Genomic DNA, 20,924 nt, shown 5'->3' with positions numbered 1-20,924 from the left:
CTGGGAAGTGGACATCTGGTGTCCAACATTTATACAGGCATGCTTCGATCTCACTATACTGACCCGTTGTCCCTTCTCGGGAACAAGTGGGTGTCTGACTTGGGTGCCATCTCTGATGAGATCTGGGAGGGTGCTTTATGTTCTCCCCAATTATCCACTACCACCACTAGATATCAACAAATCCAACTGTTTATCATACACAGAATTTACATGACACCGGTGCGCTTGCGACATGTGGGGGGTACCCACTCCTCCAGATGTCCTAAGTGTGATAGCCTGGATGCAGACTTTTGGCACATTATCTGGCTATGCCCCAAGATAGCCGTATTCTGGTCAGGTGTTATTAACGCCCTGGTGTCAACGGGTATTCCCTCGTCGATATGCTCCCCGACGACATGTGTGTTATCTGCTGTGGAGGAGGATGCCCTGGACCCCCCTGCCAAAAGATATGTAATCAATCTGTGCGGCCTGGCCAAGGTGTGTATTGCCAGGCTTTGGCTGGCCAAAGATGCGCCCACAATGAGATCCTGGGTCTCACTTGTAAACGATACGGCCTCTCATGAGAAATATGTATACTTAGCTAGAAAGGCGGGGAAAAAATATCAGGACCTGTGGGATAGATGGCTTGAGTCTCCGCGCTCTGGAATCCACAATGTCTGAGCACCCGCTACTGAGGGCTCCGTGTCTGGCTGAGTGGAAAATGAGATATGCAATGGGGGGTTAGACCGGGTGTGTGATTCTAGATTTACATCGGGTGAGCTGCCTCTCTTTGTCTAAGTAGTCCCCTGGCGCCCGCGGTCGGCTATTCCTTTGCCAGTGCTGCTGCTGTGTCATCTGATTAATAACTATGTTGTGTTGCCATAGACGACTATGTACAATATACAGTGCTCTGTAAGATCCATGTTAACATGCGATATTAATTCTAATTTATAATCTATGTCTTGGAATTTAAGCCTGCACTTGTTTTACTGTGTTAGCTGAACCCTAATTGAACTGGGAATCTGCGTATTCCCTGAGTCGGGGTTGTGTTTTGGTTTGTTTTGTTTGTGTGTGCCTTTTTTTTTTTTTTTGTACTTATGTCTTAGTGAAAATTTGAAAAATCAATAAAAAAAGTATTGAATTTAAAAAAAAATAATACTATCGAGCTGTCCGTTTCGCCTCTTGTATTCATTGGCATGCCCCTTCAAACCAGGAAGTTTGGACACGCATTGAAGCACACACATTGTCGGTCTATTCCCCCTCTACCCTCTTCTGGTGCTCCCACGCACATCGTCCACCAATTTTCTCCCTTCTTCCTACAATTCGGTTCACACTTTTTATCTGGGATTTCTGTACACGTCTCTACAAACTTCGCTCACTCCATCCCCTTCTGGTCCCATTATGGAACAATCCTGCTTTCATTCCTGGTCTAGACCACAGTCAATTCCCGCTGTGGACTGCCCATAATATCTTGTTCCCTCTGGATATAGCTCCCCTACACACTTTTCTGGACTTTGCTACCGTGCAATCACACTTTAATCTCCCCCACAGAGTCTTCTACCAGTTTCTACAAATCCGAAATTTTTACCACTCACTTAACCGCCCCTCTCCGGGCACACCCCTTGCACCTACTTCAGCTATTGAATCCCTTTGTCGTTCACACCACTTATCTAAGGGCCTCATTGGAGCGAACCTCCTCCGTTATCCATGATACCCCGACTCAATTTGTTCGCGTCTGGTCACCGTGGACCGATTACGACGCCGAACCTCCCTTGTCAACTATCTGATCTTGCTCTGTGGTTTTCTGAACTACTTTGGTGTGGAACGTACACCTGGTCTGGCTACCCCCCCCCCAATTATCTTTATCTCATCTCTAGCTCTCTGACTTCATAATTCCGAACTCTCACCCCCTTCTCTTTTGCTCTACCCTCTTATACCCTTTCTACTTTCTTTTTATTCTCTTTACACATACTTTACAGTTCTGTGTATTTTCTGTTGTGTTCGGTTACACATTATTCAGAATACTAACTAGTATATTCTTCTTAAATTAGACAAAATGTTCTGTCTTTTTACAGTACTATGATATGTTGCACCCTTACTGATTTTTGATGATATATACTAGACCTCATTCTCAGTATATAGTTTTACAATTGCTATCATTGTCTTGCTTGAGATCCTCTAGTACAGGCATTCCCAACCACGGTCCTCAAGGCACACTAACAATGCAGGTTTTAGTGATATCCAGGCTTCAGCACAGGTGACTTAATTAGCACCTCGGTTATTTTGATTTAACCATCTGTGCTGCAGCCTGGATATCACTAAAACCTGCACTGTTGGTGTGCCTTGAGGACCGTGGTTGGAAATGCCTGCTCTAGTAATTCTGTTTATTCCATCTGATGTAACCTAATTCTGCATTACCTAATAAAATATTCTTTAAAAAAAACACACAAATAACCCGATCTTCTTCAGCAAGGGCCGTTCGTCTACCAGGACTTACAGCAGCTTCGTTTGACGGCATTGAAGTTGTGCTAAACATCCTAGCTCACAAAGGGCTTTCCAAAAAAGTCGTTGCCACTATGGTGCAAGCCAGAAAACCTGTGACGTCAAAACACTATCATCATATCTGGAGGAGATATGTCTCTTGGTGCGAGGAACGCACGTATCCTCCTGCAGAGTTTCACTTGAGACGTTTCCTGCAGGCTGGTGGGGATAAGGACTTGCATCTGGGTTCCGTTAAGGTCCAGATTTCAGCTCTCTCAATTTTCTTTCAGAAGGAATTGGCTGTGTTGCCAGAAGTTCAGACCTTCTTGCAAGGGTTACTGCACATACAACCTCCCTTTGTGCCACCTACGGCACCTTGGGCTTTGGATGTAGTGTTGATATTTCTACAGTCCTCCTGGTTTGAGCCTCTAATGACGGTAGAAGTCAAGTACCTCATATGGAAGACAGTGATGTTATTGGTCCTGGCTTCTGTTAGACGCGTCTCAGAATTGGGGGCCTTATCGTGTAAAAGTCCCTACTTGGTCTTTTATGAGGACAGAGCAGATCTGCGGCCTAGACAGCAGTTCCTGCCGAAGGTTGTCTCTGCATTCCACCTGAATTGACCTATTGTGGTTCTGTCTTGTTCTGGCGCCTCGGCTACTCCGGAGTCTTTGGATATTGTGCGTGCTTTGAAGATCAATGTCAGGCGCGCTGCTCGAGTAAGGAACAAGGATTCTTTGCTCGTGCTTTATGATGCGCAGAAAAAGGGTTGTCCTGCTTCAAAGCAGGACTAGACAGCTGTTCCTGACAAATGTCGTCTCTGCGTTCCACTTGAATCAACCTATTGTGGTTCCGTCAAGTTCTGCCACTTCTGCTCCTCCGGAGGCATTGGATGCAGTGCGAGCCTTGAAGATCTATGTCTAGAGAACAGCTCGGATCAGACAGACTGATTCCTTGTTCGTGCTATATGTTGCGCAGAAAAAGGGTTGCCCTGCTTCAAAGCAGTCCATTGCCCATTGGCTTAGAATTACTATCCAGCAGGCCTATGTGTCAACAGCCTAACCTGTTTCACAGTCTCCGAAGGCCCACTCTACAAGGTCTGAGGGCTCTTCCTGGGCGGTTTTCCGTGGAGTCTCGGCCTTGCGACTATGCCGAGCTGCTACCTGGTCGGGGAAGAACACCTTTGAAGTTTTACAGGTTTGATATCCTGGCCAAAGAGGATTCCCCGTTTGGGCAGGTGGTGCTGCTGACATCTCTGCATATTCCCACCCGTTCTGGAAGCTTTGGGACGTACCCATCATACTAAATTACCCCAATATTCCTTATGGACGTTAGAGAAAATAGGATTTTAATTACCTACCGGTAAATCTTTTTTTCGTAGTCTATAAGGGATATTGGGCGCCCGCCTCAGTGCGTTGACTTTTCTGCAGGTTGTTTCTTCTATGGTTACCTGTTCAGCTGTTGCTGTCTTCTTACCATCCATTACTGGTTGTTTTATGTTAGTGGTGTGTAAATCTCACCACTCAGTGATCGCAAAAACGCGCTATAGCGCGTATTTTACCCGATTTTGAGTGAAGGTGACTCACTTTTCTGATATGGGCGAGTCCCCGGGGACGCGCTCTGCTGCAGCAGCCAATCACTTCCTGTTAAGTGAGTGATTGATGCCTGTGACTGTGGCGGGAGAAGGTGAGCACCGCGGAGGCGCCCGTGCTCCTCTCCGCAGGTCAGTTTCCCCGCCGCTCCTGACAGCCGCTCTGAGCGGCGGCCAGTGTGTGTGTGTGTGTGTGTGTGCGGTGTACATCTCCCGCCATATCCCGGTCTCCGTGCTGCTGTAAACGGACTTCTGGCTGCCGGCTCTCGCCGTGCATGCCATATGGGCTCTGCCAGCGAGGAGGTGCTTGCACTGTTGCGGTGTGTAAGTGGAGGGGGCCAGTTAGTGTGTGTGTGTGCCTGGGGTACAAGGGGAGATGGTCAATTACTGCTTGTGTGTCCGAGTTGTTTGGGAGGGGGGGGCATTTGCTGGGTGTGCGCACGGGGTATAAGGAGAGAAGGTTAAATTACTGCTTGTGTGTCCTGGTTGTATGGGGGTTGGGGGGCAATTACTGGGTGTGTGCACGGGGTATAAGGGGGGGGGGATTATAAGGTAGGCAGATGTGTGTGTGTGTGTGTGTGCGTGCGTGCGTGCGCCTGGAGTATGAGAGTGGGCAGCTGCTGAGTGTGCCCCGGGTATGAGGTGGTCAGCTGCTGAGTGTGCCCGGGGTATGAGGTGGTCAGATGCTGTGTGTGTGCCCGGGGTATGAGGTGGTCAGATGCTGTATGTGTGCACGGGGTATAAGGTGGGCAGATGCTGTGTGTGTGTGTGTGTGTGTGCGCGCGCGTCCGGGGTATAAGGTGGGCAGATGCTGTGTGTGCGTCCGGGGTATAAGGTGGGCAGATGCTGTGTGTGCGTCCGGGGTATAAGGTGGACAGATGCTGTGTGTGCGTCCGGGGTATAAGGTGGACAGATGCTGTGTGTGTGCGCGTCCGGAGTATAAGGTGGGCAGATGCTGTGTGTGTGTGGTGGGTAGCTGCTGTGTGTGTGCCCGGGGTATGATGCAATGTGTCTCTGTGCTCTACCTGGTGCAATGTGTCTCGGTGCTCTACCTGGTGCAATGTGTCTCGGCGCTCTACCTGGTGTAATGTGTCTTGGCGCTCTACCTGTGGCAATGTGTATAACTTGCTCTGCCTGGCGCATTGTGTATAACGGGCTCTACCTGGCGCAATGTGTGTAACGTGCTCTACCTGGTGCAATGTGTGTAACTTGCTCTGCCTGCTGCAATGTGTGTAACGTGCTCTACCTGGCGCAATGTGTGTAATGAGCTCTACCTGGTGCAATGTGTGTAACGTGCTCTACCTGGTGCAATATGTGTAACGTGCTCTACATGGTGCATTGTGTATAACTTGCTCTACCTGTCGCATTGTGTATAACGTGCTCTACCTGGTGCAATGTTTATATTTGATTTACCTGGTGCAATGTGTCTTAAGTGTTCTACCTGGTGCAATGTTTATATGTGCTCTACCTGGTGCAATGTATATAACGTGCTCTACTTGGTGCAATGTATATAACGTGCTCTACTGGGCGCAATGTGTATAATAATGCGCTCTAACGGGCGCAATGTGTATAAAGTGCTCTACCTGGCGTAATGTGTATAAAGTGCTCTACCTGGTGCAATGTGTATAATGTGCTCTACTTGGAGCAAAGTGTATAGCGAGCTGTACCTGGAGCAAAGTGTATAACATGCTGTACCTGGAGCAAAGTGTATAACATGCTGTACCTGGTGCAATATGTATAATGTGCTCTACCTGGTGCAATATGTATAACGTGCTCTACCTGGCGCAGTGTGTATAGGAGGTTCTACCTGGTGCAATCTGTATAAGCGGCACTACTGTGTGGTGTAATGTGAATTGCCACTATTATGTGGTCACGCCCCTTCCCCATGAAGCCACGCCCCTCAAATTTTGCGGCGCGCACTGCCTGTCCTTTACGATCTAGTAAGGTGGAACACCAATTCACTTTCTGCCTAAGGGCACCAAAATGTCTAGTTACAGCTCTGGTGCAGGGTGTCCTGCATGCTACACAGCCCAGCAGCACTATCACCCCATCCCCCCACCTTGCAGCACTTTTGTAGTTTCCAAACAAGATTAAGATTAATAAGAACCTTCATTTCGATGGCACCCAGAAAAGGACCAGTAGGACCCCCATTTTCTCTATCGTCCTAAGTGGATGCTGGGGTTCCTGAAAGGACCATGGGGAATAGCGGCTCCGCAGGAGACAGGGCACAAAAAAGTAAAGCTTTACTAGGTCAGGTGGTGTGCACTGGCTCCTCCCCCTATGACCCTCCTCCAGACTCCAGTTAGATTTTGTGCCCGAACGAGAAGGGTGCAATCTAGGTGGCTCTCCTAAAGAGCTGCTTAGAGAAAGTTTAGTTTAGGTTTTTTTTCTTTACAGTGAGTCCTGCTGGCAACAGGATCACTGCAACGTGGGACTTAGGGGGAAAGTAGTAAACTCACCTGCATGCAGAGTGGATTTGCTGCTTGGCTACTGGACACCATTAGCTCCAGAGGGATCGAACACAGGCCCAGCCGTGGAGTCCGGTCCCGGAGCCGCGCCGCCGACCCCCTTGCAGATGCTGAAGCGTGAAGAGGTCCGGAAACCGGCGGCTGAAGACTCCTCAGTCTTCATAAGGTAGCGCACAGCACTGCAGCTGTGCGCCATTTTCCTCTCAGCACACTTCACTGGGCAGTCACTGAGGGTGCAGAGCGCTGGGGGGGGGCGCTCTGAGAGGCAAATATAAACCTTATACAAGGCTAAAAATACCTCACATATAGCCCATAGGGGCTATATGGAGATATTTAACCCCTGCCTGACTGGAAAAATAGCGGGAGAAGAACCCGCCGAAAAAGGGGCGGGGCCTATCTCCTCAGCACACGGCGCCATTTTCTGTCACAGCTCCGCTGGTCAGAACGGCTCCCAGGTCTCTCCCCTGCACTGCACTACAGAAACAGGGTAAAACAGAGAGGGGGGGCACATTAATGGCTATATATATATATATTAAAGCAGCTATAAGGGAGCACTTAATATAAGGATATCCCTTGTATATATAGCGCTTTGTGGTGTGTGCTGGCAGACTCTCCCTCTGTCTCCCCAAAAGGGCTAGTGGGTCCTGTCTTCATTAGAGCATTCCCTGTGAGTTTGCGGTGTGTGTCGGTACGTGGTGTCGACATGTATGAGGACGATATTGGTGTGGAGGCGGAGCAATTGCCAAATATGCAGATGTCACCCCCCAGGGGGTCGACACCAGAATGGATGCCTTTATTTGTGGAATTACGTGATGGTTTATCTTCCCTTAAACAGTCAGTTGAGGACATGAGGCGGCCGGACAATCAATTAATGCCTGTCCAGGCGCCTCAAACACCGTCAGGGGCTGTAAAAAGCCCTTTGCCTCAGTCGGTCGACACAGACCCAGACACGGGCACTGATTCCAGTGACGACGGTAGAAATTCAAACGTATTTTCCAGTAGGGCCACACGTTATATGATTTTGGCAATGAAGGAGACGTTACATTTAGCTGATACTACAGATACCGTAAAACAGGGTATTATGTATGGTGTGAAAAAACTACAAACAGTTTTTCCTGAATCAGAAGAATTAAATGACGTGTGTGATGAAGCGTGGGTTGCTCCTGATAAAAAGTTGATAATTTCAAAAAAGTTATTGGCATTATACCCTTTCCCGCCAGAGGTTAGGGCGCGCTGGGAAACACCCCCTAAGGTGGACAAGGCGCTCACACGCTTATCCAAACAAGTGGCGTTACCCTCTCCTGAGACGGCCGCACTTAAGGATCCATCAGATAGAAAGATGGAAGTTATTCAAAAGAATATATACACACATGCAGGTGTTATACTACGACCAGCTATAGCACCTGCCTGGATGTGCAGTGCTGGAGTAGTTTGGTCAGAATCCCTGATTGAAAATATTGATACCCTAGATAGGGACAATGTTTTACTGTCGTTAGAACAAATAAAGGATGCATTTATCTATATGCGTGATGCACAGAGGGATATTTGCACACTGGCATCTCGGGTGAGTGCTATGTCCATTTCAGCCAGAAGAGCCTTATGGACACGACAGTGGACAGGCGATGCGGATTCAAAACGTCACATGGAGGTTTTGCCGTATAAAGGGGAGGAGTTATTTGGAGTTGGTCTATCAGACTTGGTGGCCACGGCTACTGCCGGGAAATCCACTTTTTTACCTCAAGTCACTCCCCAACAGAGAAAGGCACCGACCTTTCAACCGCAGCCTTTTCGCTCCTACAAAAATAAGAGAGCAAAGGGCTTGTCGTACCTGCCACGAGGCAGAGGAAGAGGGAAGAGACACCAACAGGCAGCTCCTTCCCAGGAACAGAAGCCCTCCCCGGCTCCTGCAAAAACCTCAGCATGACGCTGGGGCCCCTCAAGCGGACTCGGGGACAGTGGGGGGCCGTCTCAAAAATTACAGCGCGCAGTGGGCTCACTCGCAGGTAGACCCCTGGATCCTGCAGATAATATCTCAGGGGTACAGGTTGGAATTAGAGACGGATCCTCCTCATCGTTTCCTGAAGTCTGCCTTACCAACCGTCTCTTCCGAAAGGGAGAGGGTGTTGGAAGCCATTCACAAGCTGTACGCTCAGCAGGTGATAGTCAAAGTACCCCTATTACAACAAGGAAAGGGGTATTATTCCACTCTATTTGTGGTACCGAAGCCGGATGGCTCGGTAAGGCCTATTCTAAATCTGAAGTCCTTGAACCTCTACATAAAAAAGTTCAAGTTCAAGATGGAGTCACTCAGAGCAGTGATAGCGAACCTGGAAGAAGGGGACTTTATGGTATCCTTGGACATCAAGGATGCGTATCTACACGTTCCGATTTACCCCGCACACCAGGGGTACCTCAGGTTCATTGTTCAAAACTGTCACTATCAGTTTCAGACGCTGCCGTTCGGATTGTCCACGGCGCCTCGGGTCTTTACCAAGGTAATGGCCGAGATGATGATTCTTCTTCGAAGAAAAGGCGTATTAGTTATCCCATACTTGGACGATCTCCTAATAAGGGCAAGGTCCAGAGAACAGCTGGAGACAGCTTTAGCACTATCTCAAGAGGTGCTAAGACAACACGGGTGGATTCTGAATATTCCAAAATCCCATTTAATCCCGACAACTCGTCTGCTGTTCCTAGGAATGATTCTGGACACGGTTCAGAAAAAGGTTTTCCTTCCAGAGGAAAAAGCCAAGGAGTTATCCGATCTGGTCAGGAACCTCCTAAAACCAGGAAAAGTGTCAGTACATCAATGCTCAAGAGTCCTGGGAAAAATGGTGGCTTCTTACGAAGCAATTCCATTCGGCAGATTCCATGCAAGAATATTCCAAAGGGATCTGTTGGACAAATGGTCAGGGTCGCATCTGCAGATGCACCTGCGAATAACCCTGTCACTAAAGACAAGGGTGTCACTTCTGTGGTGGTTGCAGAAGGCTCACCTATTAGAAGGCCGCAGATTCGGCATTCAGGATTGGATCCTGGTGACCACGGACGCCAGCCTGAGAGGCTGGGGAGCAGTCACACAAGGAAGAAACTTCCAGGGAGTATGGACGAGTCTGGAAAAGTCTCTTCACATAAACATTCTGGAACTAAGAGCAATCTACAATGCTCTAAGCCAGGCGGAACTTCTCCTGCAAGGAAAGCCGGTGTTGATTCAGTCGGACAACATCACGGCGGTCGCCCATGTAAACAGGCAGGGCGGCACAAGAAGCAGGAGTGCAATGGCAGAAGCTGCCAAGATTCTTCGCTGGGCGGAGAATCACGTGATAGCACTGTCAGCAGTGTTCATCCCGGGCGTGGACAACTGGGAAGCAGACTTCCTCAGCAGACACGATCTTCATCCGGGAGAGTGGGGTCTACATCCAGAAGTCTTCAACATGTTAATAGACCGTTGGGAAAGACCAATTGTAGACATGATGGCGTCTCGCCTCAACAAGAAACTGGACAAATATTGCGCCAGGTCAAGAGATCCACAGGCAATAGCTGTGGACGCACTGGTAACTCCTTGGGTGTACCAGTCAGTGTATGTGTTTCCTCCTCTGCCGCTCATACCAAAGGTATTGAAGATCATACGGCAAAGAAGAGTAAGAACAATACTAGTGGTTCCGGATTGGCCGAGAAGGACTTGGTATCCGGAACTTCAAGAGATGCTCACGGACGAACCGTGGCCTCTACCTCTGAGAAGGGACCTGCTACAGCAGGGTCCCTGTCTTTTTCAAGACTTACCGCGGCTGCGTTTGACGGCATGGCGGTTGAACGCCAGATCCTAAAAGGGAAAGGCATTCCAGAAGAAGTCATTCCTACCTTGATTAAGGCACGGAAGGAAGTCACCGTGAAACATTATCACCGCATTTGGCGAAAATATGTAGCGTGGTGCGAGGATCGGAGGGTTCCGACGGAGGAATTCCAACTGGGTCGTTTCCTACATTTCCTGCAATCAGGATTATCTATGGGTCTCAAATTGGGATCCATTAAGGTTCAAATTTCGGCCCTGTCAATATTCTTCCAAAAAGAATTGGCCTCTGTCCCTGAGGTCCAGACTTTTGTCAAGGGAGTACTGCATATACAGCCTCCTGTGGTGCCTCCGGTGGCACCGTGGGATCTAAATGTAGTTTTAGATTTCCTCAAATCCCATTGGTTTGAACCATTGAAAAAGGTGGATTTGAAATATCTCACATTGAAAGTGACTATGTTACTAGCCCTGGCCTCTGCCAGGAGAGTATCTGAATTGGCGGCTTTATCTTATAAAAGTCCTTATCTAATCTTCCATTCGGATAGGGCAGAACTGCGGACTCGTCCGCATTTTCTCCCTAAAGTGGTATCAGCATTTCATCTGAACCAACCTATTGTGGTGCCTGCGGCCACTAGCGACTTGGAGGACTCCAAGTTGTTGGACGTTGTCAGAGCCTTAAAAATATACATTGCAAGGACGGCTGGAGTCAGAAAATCTGACTCGCTGTTTATATTGTATGCACCCAACAAGTTGGGCGCACCTGCTTCTAAGCAGTCGATTGCTCGTTGGATTTGTAACACAATTCAACTTGCACATTCTGTGGCAGGCCTGCCACAGCCTAAAACTGTAAAAGCCCACTCCGCAAGGAAGGTGGGCTCATCTTGGGCGGCTGCCCGAGGGGTCTCGGCATTACAACTCTGCCGAGCAGCTACGTGGTCGGGGGAGAACACGTTTGTAAAATTTTACAAATTTGATACCCTGGCAAAGGAGGACCTGGAGTTCTCTCATTCGGTGCTGCAGAGTCATCCGCACTCTCCCGCCCGTTTGGGAGCTTTGGTATAATCCCCATGGTCCTTTCAGGAACCCCAGCATCCACTTAGGACGATAGAGAAAATAAGAATTTACTTACCGATAATTCTATTTCTCGGAGTCCGTAGTGGATGCTGGGCGCCCATCCCAAGTGCGGTTTATCTGCAATACTTGTACATAGTTATTGTTAACTAATTCGGGTTATTGTTAAGGAGCCATCTTTAAGAGGCCCTTTCTGTTGTCATACTGTTAACTGGGTTTAGATCACAAGTTGTACGGTGTGATTGGTGTGGCTGGTATGAGTCTTACCCGGGATTCAAAATGCCTCCCTTATTGTGTATGCTCGTCCGGGCACAGTACCTAACTGGAGTCTGGAGGAGGGTCATAGGGGGAGGAGCCAGTGCACACCACCTGACCTAGTAAAGCTTTACTTTTTTGTGCCCTGTCTCCTGCGGAGCCGCTATTCCCCATGGTCCTTTCAGGAACCCCAGCATCCACTACGGACTCCGAGAAATAGAATTATCGGTAAGTAAATTCTTATTTTTGAAAGTGAGGGGTCCCTGGGACCCACTTTTTTTTTTTGATCAGCGCGATCACTGCCACTCATTGTTCCTTCTCTCAAGTATGTCCTTTCTCCTTCGGGCACTATTTTACCTATAACTGCCTGTGGGAGGGGTCATAGAGGGGAGGAGCCAGCACACCCAGTTGAAGAAATTAAAAGTGCACCGGCTCCTTTGGACCTCGTCTATACCCCATCGTACTAGATTCCCCCAATTGCCCTTATGGACTACGAGAAAAGGAGAGAGAGATAGATAGATAGATAGATATAGAGAGAGATATTTATTTACCTTAATAAGCTTCTATCCAAATACAATTATCTTTAAGGAAATGAAGGAGCATACAACTTTTTTGTGCCAGTGTACTTAATGGTGTTTCAGTAATCTATAGAAATGTGATAACCTGCGCACTGGGATCTATTTGTGTGGACGAGCTGCTACACCTTCAGGTGACTGACCTGATGGGACTATATGGATAATTGGGAATGGTGTTGCGCTCAATCCGGGTAATTGGTCTGTTTATCCAATTAGTTGGTTAATATGATATGAGCCCTTGATTTCTTCAAGTCTGGATAAGGATAAATAAATAATAAATGAGTAATTGGATTGATGAATGGTTAATGGTTAATTGAATATAAACCCTTAAATTCAGCAAATACTGGTGGGTATGTGAAAAAATGATCAATGCATATAGATTTGAATGAGAAACGAATATAAAATAAAATAAAAATCAAATAAATGATGTATCAATTGGGTGCTTGGTGGTCCTATGTTTCAGATTGAAATGTATTGAAATCAATGATCATAAAAATTAGGTACAATGTAACAATTTATTGTATTTAACTAAATAACTAAATAATGTGAAGAGGAGTGCTGGATGGCACTGATACGTAATGTCACTCTTGGTCAGCAAATAGTTTCAAACTAGCGGCGTCCCGCATGCATTTATTACTGTCTCTGTTAGAGTGCACTCTAGTTTTTCAGTCTCACAAATAGCGCTTATTCTGTATGTGCCACACTTGGAATCTTCACGGTGTGGGTATAGGGCAATTACACATGGAAGGTATGATAGGGAGGCTCTGGACTAATCTTACAGGCCGGTCTCCGCTTCCCGTGGTGCGCCTTGGAACAGACACCCCCTGAGAGCCGAGGCGCCGCACCGGTAATCTCGTCTGGGGCGAGGGAAAATTCAGAGAGCGCTCTCCGGAGCCGCCTAGTGAGTGACCCTCGCCGCAACAGAGGCTCGCTTCCTACCTTCTCCTGTGTTTGCCCAGTCCCGTCACCGGCTTGTCCGTCTTCTGTTGCTCAGCAACCTGGTCCGCTTCCGGGTTTCTCCCGATCACGTGACCGGGTCTTGTTAGATGTGAAGCTCGATGTATCTGGTATGCAAAAGTAGTTCTGCAGAACTTGAAAGTCTGTATGTCTTTACTCCAACGCGTTTCAGCCTTTCCAAGGCCTTCCTCTGGGAGAAGTGGATGCTTAGGGATCATATCCCAGTGGTTTATATGGGATCATTCTGTGACCTCATTAGGTCACCTGACATGGATAGAAGATTTCTATTGGTCTAAATGGATGTGCCTGTTCCAGTAACATTATTCATTACTTGATTACTCTATTTGTAATGATTAAATTGCTATTGATAAATAATACTGTGATAAATGAATGAAGTACAATCATATTAGGTACTGACTTGTAGATGTTGAACATTGTTAATTTTTGCAGTTCTAACAGAATTTGATAAATGATTTGTGAATGGATGTAGATTAAATTAAATATAATCATCTATATATATCTTATTGGCTGCCTATATATATTTTATTGTTGTTTGCATACTTGATTGTTACCTATGTGGGTACCCATTGCTCTTTATAGCAGATGGCTTTACTATAGGACTGCTAAAGTCTTAGTTGTGGTATAGTAGACGTTTCTTATTGTTTGCATAGATATTTATTTATTAATGCTTGAATGTTGCCCATGTGGACAGCCATTACTAGGTGCAGCAAGTGTTTTCTTCAACATACTGTTACAGTCTTGGCTGCAGCATTGAAGTCATTGTTTGCATATCAGTGATTTTACCTCATTGTCACGGTTTAAACCCTGTGTGGCTAATGTCTTTAATTCATACATCCATCTTAATTCTATCATGTTGAGTTTGGCAATATAGTCTCCTCCCCTCCAATTTGGCTGTACTTCCTGAATCCCTATGTATTTTAGCGATACGGGGTTACTGTTATGGTGATCTTTAAAATGCTTAGATAGGTTATGTTCCTCTAGTCCCCTTTTGATGTTGCGTATATGTTCACCTATCCTTACTTTCAATGGACGTGTGGTGCGGCCTACATATTGCTTAGTGCAACCACATTCTAATAAATAAATGACCCCTTTGCTGTCACATGTCATTCTCTCTTTTATGTTGTATGTTTTGCCTGTGTTGGTGGAATTAAATTGTACTGTTGGTTTTGTACTGTGCATTCCCCCATTCTTGCATCCTACACATTTTCCACAATAATAGAATCCTGATTTGGGTTTGGATTGACCAATGTGCGATTGTGTCAGTCTCTTTGGTTTTATGTGATTGTGAACCAACTTTTGTTTAAGATTGGGTGCTCTTCTAAATATGACCTTGGGTTTTGTGTCTAGAACATCATTGAGAATTTCATCTTCCATCAGAAGTGGCCAGTGTTTTTTGAGGATGTGTTGCAGTGATTTTGCTTGCTGTGTATAATCCGTTATGAATAGTACATCTTTCAATTGTTCTTTGTCATCTTTCTTTTTATACTGTAGTAACTGTCCCCTATCTAGCTCACCTACTTGGTTGTAAATTGCCTCTAGATGTTCGTCTTTGTATTCTTTCTCTCTGAATTCTGACATAATTTCCCTGCCTTGAATGTCATAATCTGTTTTACGTGAGCAATTTCTCCTTATTCGTGTGAGTTGACCTTTCGGGATAGATTTTAGCCAGTTGGGGTGGTGTCCACTGGTGGATAAAATGTAGCTGTTGACATCCACAGTCTTTTTGAAGGTTTTTGTATGCAGCTGATTGTCTTCTATAAAGAATTTGAGATCTAAGAAGTCTACGCTTGTCTTGCTATAAATGGTGTTGAATTGGAGATTGTATTCTGGTTCATTGATTGAATGAATTCAATGTGTGTCTCCTCATCGCCCCGCCATATGAAGAAAATGTCATCTATGTATCTCGTCCAGAGCACGAGACTCGTCCCCAGCCCCGACTTGCCCCACACATGGTGGTCCTCCCACCAGCTCATGAAGAGGTTTGCGTAGCTGGGGGCGAATCTCGTGCCCATCGCGGTCCCCTTTATCTGTAAATAGAATGCGTCTTCAAACCACACATAGTTGTGTTTGAGTATGAAATGTATGCTGTCAATAATAAATTGTCTCTGTGTATCTGGTAGGTCTTTATCCTGGTCTAGATGGTATTTGATGCTCTGTATCCCTTGGTTGTGGTCTATTACCGAATATAAAGATGCTACATCTGATGTCACTAGCCACATGTCTTCATCCCATTCTAGTCCTTGGGTTTTGTTCAGTATGTGCGTGGTGTCTCGCAAGTAGGATTTCTGTTTTTGTACATAAGGTTGTAGGCATGTATCCAGGTATTCTGACAAATGTGATGTTAATGAACCTATTCCAGATATGATAGGTCTACCAGGTGGATTGTTTGGGTTTTTATGTATTTTTGGCAAGTAGTAAAACACAGGAATAATCGGGTGGTGGTTCTGTATGTATTGATGTTCATGTTGGTTGAGGATCCCTACGTCTGCTCCTATCTGTAAGTGGTGGTTTAATTCCTTCTGGAATGTCAGGGTCGGATCTCCAGGTAGTTTCTGATATGTGTTTCTGTCTTCTAGAATCTTGTTTGCTTCATTGATGTATTGTGATTTGTTGAGAATTACTACACCGCCCCCTTTGTCTGCTGGTTTTATTATGAGCGAATGATTGTCTTGTAGATCCTGTAGTGACGTTCTCTCTTGTTTTGACAAATTATTGGTGATTTTGCTTGTGTTCAGTTTTTCAATATCTCGTTCTACCATTCTGACGAATGCATCTACTTGTGTACCTTTCAGATGGCTAGGATAGAACGTGGACGGTGGTTTGAGTGTGCTATGTCTAAAACCGGCAGGGTCTGTTTGATTTCTGACTGGGGCCGGTGTTGTGGTTGCAAAGTATTTTTTAAGCGTTAATTTTCTGGCAAACTTATGCAGGTCCAAATATGTGTTGAATTTATCAAAGGGGGCGGTGTAGTAATTCTCAACAAATCACAATACATCAATGAAGCAAACAAGATTCTAGAAGACAGAAACACATATCAGAAACTACCTGGAGATCCGACCCTGACATTCCAGAAGGAATTAAACCACCACTTACAGATAGGAGCAGACGTAGGGATCCTCAACCAACATGAACATCAATACATACAGAACCACCACCCGATTATTCCTGTGTTTTACTACTTGCCAAAAATACATAAAAACCCAAACAATCCACCTGGTAGACCTATCATATCTGGAATAGGTTCATTAACATCACATTTGTCAGAATACCTGGATACATGCCTACAACCTTATGTACAAAAACAGAAATCCTACTTGCGAGACACCACGCACATACTGAACAAAACCCAAGGACTAGAATGGGATGAAGACATGTGGCTAGTGACATCAGATGTAGCATCTTTATATTCGGTAATAGACCACAACCAAGGGATACAGAGCATCAAATACCATCTAGACCAGGATAAAGACCTACCAGATACACAGAGACAATTTATTATTGACAGCATACATTTCATACTCAAACACAACTATGTGTGGTTTGAAGACACATTCTATTTACAGATAAAGGGGACCGCGATGGGCACGAGATTCGCCCCCAGCTACGCAAACCTCTTCATGAGCTGGTGGGAGGACCACCATGTGTGGGGCAAGTCGGGGCTGGGGACGAGTCTCGTGCTCTGGACGAGATACATAGATGACATTTTCTTCATATGGCGGGGCGATGAGGAGACACTCATTGAATTCATTCAATCAATGAACCAGAATACAAACAATCTCCAATTCAACACCATTTATAGCAAGACAAGCGTAGACTTCTTAGATCTCAAATTCTTTATAGAAGACAATCAGCTGCATACAAAAACCTTCAAAAAGACTGTGGATGTCAACAGCTACATTTTATCCACCAGTGGACACCACCCCCAACTGGCTAAAATCTATCCCGAAAGGTCAACTCACACGAATAAGGAGAAATTGCTCACGTAAAACAGATTGACATTCAAGGCAGGGAAATTATGTCAGAATTCAGAGAGAAAGAATACAAAGACGAACATCTAGAGGCAATTTACAACCAAGTAGGTGAGGTAGATAGGGGACAGTTACTACAGTATAAAAAGAAAGATGACAAAGAACAATTGAACACAGCAAGCAAAATCACTGCAACACATCCATCAGAAGTGGCCAGTGGTTTTTGAGGAAGATGAAATTCTCAATGATGTTCTAGACACAAAACCCAAGGTCATATTTAGAAGAGCACCCAATCTTAAACAAAAGTTGGTTCACAATCACATAAAACCAAAGAGACTGACACAATCGCACATTGGTCAATCCAAACCCAAATCAGGATTCTATTATTGTGGAAAATGTGTAGGATGCAAGAATGGGGGAATGCACAGTACAAAACCAACAGTACAATTTAATTCCACCAACACAGGCAAAACATACAACATAAAAGAGAGAATGACATGTGACAGCAAAGGGGTCATTTATTTATTAGAATGTGGTTGCACTAAGCAATATGTAGGCCGCACCACACGTCCATTGAAAGTAAGGATAGGTGAACATATACGCAACATCAAAAGGGGACTAGAGGAACATAACCTATCTAAGCATTTTAAAGATCACCATAACAGTAACCCCGTATCGCTAAAATACATAGGGATTCAGGAAGTACAGCCAAATTGGAGGGGAGGAGACTATATTGCCAAACTCAACATGATAGAATTAAGATGGATGTATGAATTAAAGACATTAGCCACACAGGGTTTAAACCGTGACAATGAGGTAAAATCACTGATATGCAAACAATGACTTCAATGCTGCAGCCAAGACTGTAACAGTATGTTGAAGAAAACACTTGCTGCACCTAGTAATGGCTGTCCACATGGGCAACATTCAAGCATTAATAAATAAATATCTATGCAAACAATAAGAAACGTCTACTATACCACAACTAAGACTTTAGCAGTCCTATAGTAAAGCCATCTGCTATAAAGAGCAATGGGTACCCACATAGGTAACAATCAAGTATGCAAACAACAATAAAATATATATAGGCAGCCAATAAGATATATATAGATGATTATATTTAATTTAATCTACATCCATTCACAAATCATTTATCAAATTCTGTTAGAACTGCAAAAATTAACAATGTTCAACATCTACAAGTCAGTACCTAATATGATTGTACTTCATTCATTTATCACAGTATTATTTATCAATAGCAATTTAATCATTACAAATAGAGTAATCAAGTAATGAATAATGTTACTGGAACAGGCACATCCATTTAGACCAATAGAAATCTTCTATCCATGTCAGGTGACCTAATGAGGTCACAGAATGATCCCATATAAACCACTGGGATATGATCCCTAAGCATCCACTTCTCCCAGAGGAAGGCCTTGGAAAGGCTGAAACGCGTTGGAGTAAAGACATACAGACTTTCAAGTTCTGCAGAACTACTTTTGCATACCAGATACATCGAGCTTCACATCTAACAAGACCCGGTCACGTGATCGGGAGAAACCCGGAAGCGGACCAGGTTGCTGAGCAACAGAAGACGGACAAGCCGGTGACGGGACTGGGCAAACACAGGAGAAGGTAGGAAGCGAGCCTCTGTTGCGGCGAGGGTCACTCACTAGGCGGCTCCGGAGAGCGCTCTCTGAGTTTTCCCTCGCCCCAGACGAGATTACCGGTGCGGCGCCTCGGCTCTCAGGGGGTGTCTGTTCCAAGGCGCACCACGGGAAGCGGAGACCGGCCTGTAAGATTAGTCCAGAGCCTCCCTATCATACCTTCCATGTGTAATTGCCCTATACCCACACCGTGAAGATTCCAAGTGTGGCACATACAGAATAAGCGCTATTTGTGAGACTGAAAAACTAGAGTGCACTCTAACAGAGACAGTAATAAATGCATGCGGGACGCCGCTAGTTTGAAACTATTTGCTGACCAAGAGTGACATTACGTATCAGTGCCATCCAGCACTCCTCTTCACATTATTTAGTTATTTAGTTAAATACAATAAATTGTTTGCCGGCGGTCGGGCTCCCGGCGCTCAGTATACCGGCGCCGGGAGCCCGACAGCCGGCATACCGACACTTATTTTCCCTCGTGGGGGTCCACGACCCCCATAGAGGGAGAATAAAATAGCGCGCCACCGTGCCCGTAGCGTGGCGAGCGCAGCGAGCCCGCAAGGGGCACATTTGCGCTCGCCAAGCTGTCTGTAAGCCGGCGGTCGGGCTCCCGGCGCCGGGATGCTGGTCGCCGGGAGCCCGACCGCCGGCCAGCCGTAGTGAACCCCCATCCAGCACTCCTCTTCACATTATTTAGTTATTTAGTTAAATACAATAAATTGTTACATTGTACCTAATTTTTATGATCATCATTGATTTCAATACATTTCAATCTGAAACATAGGACCACCAAGCACCCAATTGATACATAATTTATTTGATTTTTATTTTATTTTATATTAGTTTCTCATTCAAATCTATATGCATTGATCATTTTATCACATACCCACCAGTATTTGCTGAATTTAAGGGTTTATATTCAATTAACAATTAACCATTCATCAATCCAATTACTCATTTATTATTTATTTATCCTTATCCATACTTGAAGAAATCAAGGGCTCATATCATATTAACCAACTAATTGGATAAACAGACCAATCACCCGGATTGAGCGCAACACCTTTCAGTAATCTATAAATGTCTAGAAAAACCCAGGCGAATGTTTTGATCATAAACCTGTCTTTCTGCACATTTATTCATAACATTTAACGGCATTTCTGAATTTTGTTTTTCTCCTTTTTCTGTTCTCATGTGTAGTTTTTTTTTTTTGTTTAGGTGAAACTTGACTTCTTTGACCTGTTATCAAATCATCATTTGGATGCACAGTCTCGTTGGAGCAAACTAAAAGACAAAATAGAGAGTGATCCCCGATACAAAGCTGTAGAAAGCTCGTCTGCACGGGAAGAACTTTTTAAACATTACATTGAGAAGATAGTGAAAGTACGTGCTCTCTTCCTTGTTCTGTCAAGAGGATTCACTTACATTTAATGCAAAGCACCCTACGCTTGCAGGACCACAGTTATATTTATAATAATATTATTATTATTATTATTTATTTTTATTACATGTATTAAGCAGATGAGAAAACTGGGGTTCAATTACCTGTCGAACTCCAAAAATATATCCAGTTCTTTGTTCTAGGTTTAGTTACAGTACATAATATCAGATGGCCTACTAATAACTGTGACATTTCATTGTGTTCATTAATGAAATATTCGTCTCAGACTGGAATGATCAATTTCTGAACGTGCAGACTTCTTGCATTAACTGAATTTCGCTTAAAATTCAAAATGTTCTGGTCATTATCCGAACGATTATCTGTCCTAAAATCATCAACTGTTATATATTTTTTTTTTAAATAAACTGTTAGCAGAAATGTCAAACAGATTTTAATTCGCACACACTAGGAAATGTGCACGATGTGGGCTTATAGTTTTGTACATATGCAGCAGTTTCAGTCCAGTCATTAGATCGCACTGGTTTTGGAGCAATAATCATCCCTTGTTGCTGTGTGCACACTCCGATTATTGGACTGAACAGCTGAAAATTTTGCTTTGTATATCTAGCTTAATATTTGTCTAGGCCTCTTATCGATTTCTATTGGAGAATAGGAACGTAAAGAGAAATGGAAATATGTGGTGGAGCAATTTGTTTC

At 45.0% G+C, this 20,924-nt stretch overlaps 1 protein-coding gene across 4 annotated transcripts in view; it reads left to right on the top strand.

Annotated features, from left to right (window-relative positions):
* TCERG1 (transcription elongation regulator 1) overlaps positions 1 to 20,924 on the top strand; it is a 239,577-nt gene that overhangs the window by 179,971 nt on the left and 38,682 nt on the right. For all 4 annotated transcript variants that reach the window (XM_063928109.1, XM_063928106.1, XM_063928107.1 and 1 more), the window contains one exon: positions 20,045 to 20,209. In XM_063928109.1, the coding sequence (XP_063784179.1) occupies positions 20,045 to 20,209 (165 nt within the window). The remainder of the gene's footprint in view (positions 1 to 20,044; positions 20,210 to 20,924) is intronic.

This window comes from Pseudophryne corroboree, chromosome 6, assembly GCF_028390025.1.
Source record: "Pseudophryne corroboree isolate aPseCor3 chromosome 6, aPseCor3.hap2, whole genome shotgun sequence".
NCBI lineage: Eukaryota > Metazoa > Chordata > Amphibia > Anura > Myobatrachidae > Pseudophryne > Pseudophryne corroboree.
This window is presented reverse-complemented; position numbering and strand designations above follow the sequence as displayed.